Source organism: Penicillium arizonense, assembly GCF_001773325.1.
Source record: "Penicillium arizonense strain CBS 141311 chromosome Unknown PENARI_contig036, whole genome shotgun sequence".
Classification (NCBI taxonomy): domain Eukaryota; kingdom Fungi; phylum Ascomycota; class Eurotiomycetes; order Eurotiales; family Aspergillaceae; genus Penicillium; species Penicillium arizonense.
The window spans coordinates 168,852-177,895 of record NW_019173313.1 but is presented as its reverse complement, the minus strand read 5'-3'; the positions used below and the strand labels follow the sequence as shown (position 1 = coordinate 177,895).

The following is a 9,044-nucleotide window of genomic DNA, read 5'->3' as shown; positions in this document are numbered from 1 at the left end:
CCTTCCTTCTTCAACCACCCACTATGCCACCAATTCGTACTCAATCCTCTCAAAATCGTACGGAGCAAGAGGGTAGGATCTTATTAGCTATCCAGGCTATTAAGAAGCAAGAAATCCTATCAATTCGTGATGCAGCGCGTCAGTTTAACGTACCCCGTACAACACTACAGCGACGCGTTACCGGCTGTCCATTTCGCGCTGAAACTCGCGCAAATTCACATAAATTGACCGAAATTGAGGAGGAATCGCTTCAAAAATGGATTCTCTCTATGGACTCTCGCGGAGCAGCCCCTCGGCCTTCTACCGTACGAGAAATGGCGGATTTACTACTCGCGGCGCGTGGATCTACCCCCTCTCCTTTAGTCGGTAAGGATTGGGTTACAAAATTCGTAAAAAGGCATCCAATCCTCTCCTCCCGATTCTCAAAAGGCTATAATTACGAGCGCGCGAAGTGTGAAGACCCGAAAATCATTGAAGAATGGTTTAATCTCGTCCAAAAAACAATAATTCAATACGGCATCGACCCGGACGATATCTACAACTTCGACGAGACTGGATTCGCAATGGGCTTAATTGCGACCGCGAAGATCGTTACGAGGGCTGAATACTACGGTCGGCGAGTACTTTTACAGCCCGGAAATCGCGCGTGGGTGACTACAATTGAGTGTATAAATGCTTCGGGGTGGGCGCTTCCTCCGTGCGTGATTTTTAAGGGCAAAGTCTATATCGAATCTTGGTTCGACGGCCTCCCTAAGGATTGGCGCTTCGAGGTTAGTCTAAATAGATGGACCTCTGATGAAATTGGACTTCGTTGGCTCGAAAGGCTCTTTATTCCGTCTACTTCTTCGCGTACGAAAGGGAAGTATAGACTTTTGATCCTCGACGGCCACGGAAGTCATTTAACCGCGGAGTTCGATCAAATTTGCGAAAAGAACGATATTATCGCAATTTGTATGCCTCCGCACTCGTCTCACCTTTTATAGCCTCTCGATATTGGCTATTTTGCGGCGTTAAAACGCGCGTATAGTCGGCTTATCGAATCAAAAGCGCGTGCTAGAATTAACCATATTGATAAGCTAGACTTCCTTAAAGCCTACCCGTCCGCGCGAATTGAGGCATTTAAATCGGAGACTATTAAGAATAGCTTCGCCACCGCCGGTTTAATACCTTATAACCCCGATCGAGTGATCTCGAAGCTTAATATTCGCCTTCGAACCCCGACACCCCCCTTAAGCCGAGGAAGCGAGTGGGAGCCAAAAACGCCGTTGAACTACGTCTAATTACAAAAACAAGCTTCCTCAATTAAAGCTTTGCTAAAATAGCGCTTAAAAAGCCCATCAAGCCCGCTTAACTCCGCGATAAATCAGGTTTTAAAGGCCTACCAAATTACGATGCAATCGGCAGCTTTGCTCGAGAAAGAAGTAAGCGAATTACGCGCTGTAAACGAGACGAAGAAGCGAAAAAGGACTTGGTCTAAAAGGCAAATAGCTTCCGAAGAAGGCCTCTTAGTTTTAGAGGCCTCTGCCTTACTAGCGCAGCCAGAGCAAGTAGTTTTAGCATAAGTATCCCGTGAGGTAGGGCCAGCTCCGGCACCTTCTCAGTCGCGTACGAGGGCAAAAACGAAGTGTAGTGTATGTGGAATTCAGGGTCATAGAATGACTACATGTCCTAATAGACCTCGAGTTTAGCTTATTGAATTTAATGGCGTTTTGGTTGAGATAAATGCATTTAAAATGAATAGACCGGTGTAGGTGGCCCACTCGGTAGGGGTGGCCCACTCGGTAGGGAAATACGTTAATTCTTTCCTACTTGGGTAAAATGGGGCGCGTTCACGCGTAGACAGCACCTCCACCGCCCGGACCACCCACCAATTAGACGCGTTTGTCCTGGGGATTTTTGTGTCCTTGAGAGCTTCATACAAACACCGACTTGCCATCTTCATACACCCAAGTGGTGCCTTTTTTTTATTACTGTTTTCGTTACTTTTCCGTTAGTTTCCGTTACCCTGGCGGCATCGCATATCAATCGTCCCTCAGCACCGTACTCAGCTGCCTCACCTCTCGCCGCAGCCATCATCACCTTTACAGCGATACTTTCAGTTATCTCGTTTGCTTTGCGATACCCTCATTTGAAAGCCCACACATGGCATCTTGAATATTACTACCCCAAATTCACGCCGAGAAACGTTCTTTGAACGACGATGGTTTAGCTGCCGCGTTTCTGGGATGAAGGAACCGGACTGTCATTTAGATCCAAGCATTCCTGCATTTCGAGACTGCCATAGTCATGGAGTTCGTGGATGCAATCGGGTAGGTGATCCAACCCTTTCGGGGCAATTGAACTAGAACTAACGGGTGGTGTTTTGTACAGCGAGCTCAAGTCCCTTCCAGAGGGCACCCACCTCCTCTGCCCCCGACAGCATGAAGAGGACTACGGACGTTACGATGACCTCGACGGCGTGGATGAGTCAGGAAAATCTATTAAGGATGTCGCTACTGAAAGCACCACTCGAAAACGAAAATTCCTTTCATGCATGCGAATCCTCGCATACAACAAAGATGGCGTGGAAGAACTCCAAAACTGGGTCCTGGGCAAACTCGATGAGACGCTGGAGAAATGCGATTTTTGCATCAAGGAGTACTACACTGGCAAAATCTGGCTCATGGAACAGTTGAAGGAGGAAAACTACCAGGAGGAGGACGTTGAGGCATTTGCCCGGACAATCGACGAGTGGGACATCAGGAGGATCACACGCAATCTGGCCACAGCTACAATGCAACTGAGAGCGACTCCAACACAAAATATTGGATTAGGTGTCTTGGATCGAGCTGCGTTGCTGTCAATCTTTGAGACTCTGAGTTGTGACGCCATGTTGCGCAAAGAAACCCTCCTACAGGAGCACTTCGATGAACCGTTTAAGCTGATCCAATCTAAACGGAGCCTAAAGGTTTCGGACTACATACCTGCGGTCACTCAGTTTTTATTCGATACCAACCCGCAACGCAGCTTTTGGGCTATCCAGGCATGGACACGATACTCGCGGTCTCCGACCACCCTGGAATTTGAATGGGCGATGCGAGATGGGATTCTCAGGGCTCTGCGGACAGCATCGCAACAACCACCGCAATTTACGGCCATTCAACGACTGTGGCGAGGCATGCAACTTATCGTCAGAAAATTAGACCAGGGGCAAATCACACATCAGCTTCGAGGGCTGGAAATTGACCCTTGCCGCTTGTCCGTGGAACATCTTGCTCTGCCTATTACAGGTTTACGATTCCTTCTTAACACCATCCAGACTTTTCTCGAGAAAGCCCCAGCCGACTTCTGGGATGCCATGCAAACCATATCTCCCCAGGCAATCATGGAGTTGGCATTCTTCAACACTCAGTTCAATAATTTCCTTTTGGAAACAACCGAAGGCGAATCTTATGAGAGATCCGCGCTAAAAGACATGCTTTCCTGGATTAATCCGTTCCTCAACTCTCTGAAGGGCGCCCATCAGCCGTCTGCCTGTCGGTTCTTGGAACTGCAGCTGCTCGGCCGGCTTCAGGATTCGCAATTTCCCAACCTGACTCGGTACCACTGTTTCCACATTGGCTTGACCTGTCTTCTTCAGACGCTTCGCCGCTTCACGGACAATGAGGCTTCTCGGGGCTCGGTAGCACGTATCGTGCTGGCAGAGACCATGGGGGTGGTTAGTGACAACATCACTACGATTCTCAATCCTCCCACCTTCAATGTCGAGGAAAGTCGCCAACAAGAGATTATCACGCTGTGCATGGATGTCGTGCGCAACACCTTGGCACTGGAGTGTCAGTCTTTGAAGACGGACTATGAGGTCATCCTGAAGAATAATACCCTCTCACACGGAGTGTCTACCTACTCTGCCCCTATTTGGGATGCTGTTATTAAAAATCTCCACCGAGATAACTTGCCACTGTCAAGTTCGGCGCTGTTAGGAATTCTACCTCTGGTGGGATTGGAGAAGTTCCCTACGAAAGGAGAAGGCAACCAAGAGAAGACACATTTCAACATGATCTATGGCCATCTTACCCACCTCTCTTGCAAGATCATTGAACGTCTATCAGAATTCCCGCCCGAGCACCTGGAAAAGCTGTTCCAAAGCCAGGACACAAGCAGTGCTTTGATCTCGGCTCTGTTTGCTGCCGACTTGGATACCTACCAGGCTACTGTCGACGTGATCAAGAACGTCAGTGGCCAGTCAGCGCGAAGAGACGCCATCTCTCATCTGCTGCAGACAGACTTCACACTTACAGTCTACGGCCTCAGCTGGTCGTTCCGCCGAATCTCCAACATGAAGACATTCGCGCCAGCTCCAAGAATGCTTTACACGGGTACAGATATCGTAGAGATCTTATGTGACAGCCAGGCTGGTATGCTGCGCACTCGTAACCTTGCAGATCGACGAGAAGTCCTGTCGTTGCAGAAACTTTGGGAGTATTTGTGGCAGGCACTGACCACAATCTTTGACGAGACCGAGGCGTGGCATCTACGCGGCAACGACAAGTCCGTCATGCTTGAATTCTGTCGTGACACGATTCAATTTGCCGACTTCCTCTTCGATCAGTATGGTGTATTCTTGGGGGCTGTAGCAAACGCAGATCCTGGGCAAAAGTCCATGTCTGAAAACTTCCTGAAGTCCCCCACTACGACTATGAGTGCCATGGTCAAATGGCTCAGGTTGAAGGATGAATACTTGGCAACGACTCTCGTAGGGTTGGTTTCAAAGCTTCTACGGAGGCTGGGTGCGATGGACGTAACTACCGTGAAGCCTGATGCATTGAGCTTTATTGAAGGAGTTGCTGTTGACGGATCTATCAAGACAATCCTCACACAACGTGAAAAGGCTGAATTGGTACGTTCGCTCGAAGCGTACTACAAGAAGCCGGTCGTCACTGCTTCCACAGCTGCCCTCAAGAAACAATCCTCCATCACTTCGTTTGCCAAACCCTCCGATATCTCGGGCCCCTCTTCTCGCATCCACAGTGATGATGAGTTTGACGATAACCTTGCCGATCAAACCCTTCTTGAACTTTCGTCTTCTGTGGAAATCAACAAGGCACGACTTGCGGCCCAGGCGAAACGGAACGCTGAAAAGGCGGCCAAGACGCCCTTGTCTTCGATGTCTTTCAAGGCACGTCGTGATAATGCTCCCAAGCCGGTCGTGCCTTCACGCCCCAAAGATGACGCGACACAAGTTTTATCTTTCCGTGAGAAGCGGGAACGCGAGAAGGAGGCAAAGAAGAAGCGAGATATGGCCGAACTTGCCAGGCTCAAGAAGAGCATGCCTGCGCAGGGTGTTGCCCAGCTCACTGCTGAGCAAGGATCGGGCTTGAAAGGTATTGGTATCAAGGGCAAAGACCATACCACGCCCGCAGATAGCATGATGGTTTCCTCTGGCTCTGAATCAGATTCTGAAAGTGAAGATGAATTAGATACAGAACTCTTTGGTGCCAAACCAAAGAAACCAGAGGCTGTGGCCGCCTACGAACTAAGCAAAAAGAAATCCCTCCAGCAACAGCCCGTCAAGAAGATCAAGCGTCATCGATCCATCAAAGATATGCGAGCGCGCTTGGCACCGGATTTGGGCTCACTTCACCACTCCATCCTATCCTGGGACTTCTTTGCTACCGGCGATCTTCCTACAACTTCAGACCAAAAGGACTATACGCTCGTCTCAAACTCATTCCGTTCTCCAGGCGACTATCAGAATACCTTTGAACCGCTCTTGATTCTCGAGGCGTGGCAAGGTTTCCAGCAATCGAAGGAAGAGGGGAATTTCAGCAATTTCCAAGTCAAGGTCATGTCTCGTTTGGCTGTGGACTCGTGGATTGAGTTCAGCACTCAGCCACTCGGTCTTCCGCCAAAGGATTTCAGCATCGGAGAAGGTGATTTGGTATTGTTTTCCAACGCTTCTGAGCCCACAAAGGATTCCAGTGCACCTCATGTCCTCGCGCGTGTCTGTGGTGTGAATCGGAAAAATGCAAAGATGGAGATCACATATCGAGTCAACCCCGGCAACAACAAGTTCCTTGCCAACTTTGGGCCCGGCACTGAAGCTTGGGCGGCCAAGATCACATCCTTGACCCCTGTGGAGCGCGAATACGGTGCTCTCATGGCCTTGCAGTACTACGATCTATGCGAAGAGATTGTTCTCGCCAAGCCTTCCCCCATTCTCAATTACGCGGACACAAGGCTTCAGCCTATTATGGACAACTACACCATCAATCGTGCACAGGCAAAAGCTATCAAGTCGGCTGTCGACAATGATGCATTTACTCTTATCCAGGGTCCGCCAGGTTCCGGAAAGACCAAGACTATCATCGCACTTGTTGGTAGTCTCCTCAGCAATGTTCTTGGGAAACAAGCTGTCAGCATCGGTGGACCAGCAGCCAGAAACACGATTTCCAAAAAGCTTTTGCTTTGTGCGCCTAGTAACGCCGCCGTGGACGAGTTGGTCATGCGATTGAAGGAAGGCGTCAAGACATCCGATGGCCGCCAAGAAAAGGTCAATGTCCTTCGTCTAGGAAGGAGTGATGCGATCAACACTAAGGTCCTGGATGTCACACTCGATGAGGTGGTCAATGCCCGTCTGAACCAGGACCCCAGTAAAGGGAACGGTGTCGACATGCAGAAGCTGTACGAAGAGCATAAGCAAACCGATACCACGTTTAAAGAGCTTCGTTCACGTCTTGATGAAGCAAGAGCAAAGGGATTACCTCCTCCAGAAGAGCTCGAGCGCGAGTTTGAACTGATGAAGAAGAAACGATCTCAGCTGAGCACGTCCATTGATAAGGCTCGCGATCAGAACCATACTTTGGCCCGCAATGCTGATATGCATAAACGGCGCATTCAAGAAGAGATTATCAATGGCTCTCATGTCATCTGCACCACTCTAAGCGGCTCTGGTCATGAAATCTTCCAGGGTATGAACGTCGAGTTCGAGACGGTCATCATTGATGAGGCAGCTCAGTGTATTGAACTCAGCGCTCTGATTCCCCTCAAATACGGCTGCTCAAAGTGTGTGCTTGTCGGTGATCCCAAGCAGCTACCTCCAACTGTCCTATCAAAGATGGCATCACGGTTCCAGTACGAACAGAGTTTGTTCGTTCGGATGCAGCAGAACCACCCCAGAGACGTTCACTTGCTCGACATTCAGTACCGTATGCATCCTGAAATCAGCGCTTTCCCCAGTGATACGTTCTACGAAGGTAAGCTGCAGGATGGACCGGACATGGCTAAGCTCCGCCGTCGCCCTTGGCACCAGAGCGAACTTCTCAGCCCCTACCGATTCTTTGACGTTCAAGGCATGCAGTCAAGTGTGCCAAAGGGCCGCTCTTTGGTCAATTTAGCAGAGTTACAAGTCGCGATGCAACTCTACGAGCGTTTAATCACAGATGTCAAAGAATACGACTTTGCCGGCAAGGTTGGCATCATTACTCCTTACAAGGGCCAACTCAGAGAGATGAAGACTCAATTCGTCTACCGATACGGAGAAGACATTCTGAAAAAGGTTGACTTCAATACGACCGATGCTTTCCAGGGTAGAGAAAGTGAGGTCATCATCTTCTCCTGTGTTCGAGCATCCAACAAAGGTATCGGTTTCTTGGCTGACGTCCGACGTATGAACGTTGGTCTTACACGTGCCAAGTCATCGCTCTGGGTTCTGGGTAACTCGCAAGCTTTGATCCAGGGCCAATTCTGGAATCGCCTCGTCCGGAATGCGCGAGAGCGGAACATCTACACCGAGGGTAACATCATGAAGATGTTGGAGAGGCCGCAGTTTACCGGTTACAAAGAGGTCGAGATGATTGATCTTGATACTGAAAAAATCTCCGATGTACCTCAAACCGATACAGCTAGATCCAATACTCCCGACAAAGCGCCCTCCGTGCCCTCCATCTCTCGGTCTTCGTCGGCGTCCATTGGCCTTGACTCTCGTTCCGTTTCTGTGTCCGTTTCTCGCCGCGGTACACCCCCAGCGCCACCACCCGACGGGCCTTCTGGAGGAGGTTCGGGCTTGGACACAACTAAGATGTGTGGACTATGCGGAAGCGCGGATCATTTTACTCACAATTGCGACAATAACGAGGCAAGGGAACATGCACGCGGGGTCTGCTATCGGTGCAAAGGAGCCGGTCACACCAAAGTCTTCTGTACTGCCGAACTCTGCCTTGAATGCGGCCAGATTGGGCATTCGTCCAGCAGCTGCAAGTCCGTGACACGTCTCTCGAAGTTTGAACGGGATCGCATGTCTAGGGATGAGTACAGGCTCCAGCAACAAAGAAAGGAAAAGGACGATCGTCGGCGAGAGAATCAGCTGGGAGGGCACAACCCGAAAGTCCCAGTTGTCCAGGCTACTACTGCGAATCCTTCGCAACCTCTTGAAGGTGCAAAGCGAAAGCGGGGGGATTCTGTCCCCGATGCACCCAACGCGCAACGTCCTCGAATTGGACAATCTAATGCTCCATCCCATGCCCCCACCTGTCCACGGAATACCGGCCCTTCAAGTCTCTCTAGACCAGCTGGTCAGGCTCCCAAGCCCCGAGCCACCGGCCATCCAGGTCTCTCTGGACCAGTGCATGTACCGAAAGGTCCAAAAGGAAGTCCACAAGGGGTAAGTCACTGTCCTTCACTTACTACAACCAAACGTTAACCAAACTCTAGAATGCTTCCTCCGTCCCGAATGCTCCCAAGGGCCCGCGATCTGATGGTCCACCAGCAGTAGGTTTGACCATGCACTCGATCCATCGAGCGGAATCTTGTTATAGATGCTAACAAACTTCCAGGGCCTCATTAAGCCGTCTCGCGATGGCCCAGCATACCCGACCGCGAATCCCCCACCGAGAGCCCCGCCAACAGGACCCAGAGCAGAGGTAAGTCATTTATCTGACTTTTCTGATCAATCATACTAAACTACATTTAGGGTTCTAATCCGGGTCCTAAGCCTCGGCCCCCCATGCGGAAAAAAAAGGAAACGGACCCATTTATCCGCCCCAAACGCAAGTGAGCGTACATCC

At 50.2% G+C, this 9,044-nt stretch overlaps 1 protein-coding gene across 1 annotated transcript; it reads left to right on the top strand.

Moving 5' to 3' along the window:
• Window positions 1-256: 256 nt before the first annotated feature.
• Window positions 257-9,034, top strand: PENARI_c036G03081 (putative tRNA-splicing endonuclease; the record flags this gene model as incomplete). The annotated part of the gene is made up of 7 exons (XM_022636849.1): window positions 257-305; window positions 364-770; window positions 2,251-2,309; window positions 2,371-8,641; window positions 8,692-8,748; window positions 8,814-8,900; window positions 8,951-9,034. The coding sequence occupies 7 exons, from the start codon at window positions 257-259 to the stop codon at window positions 9,032-9,034; spliced, it is 7,014 nt and encodes a 2,337-aa protein (XP_022483276.1).
• Between the last annotated feature and the right edge of the window lie 10 nt (window positions 9,035-9,044).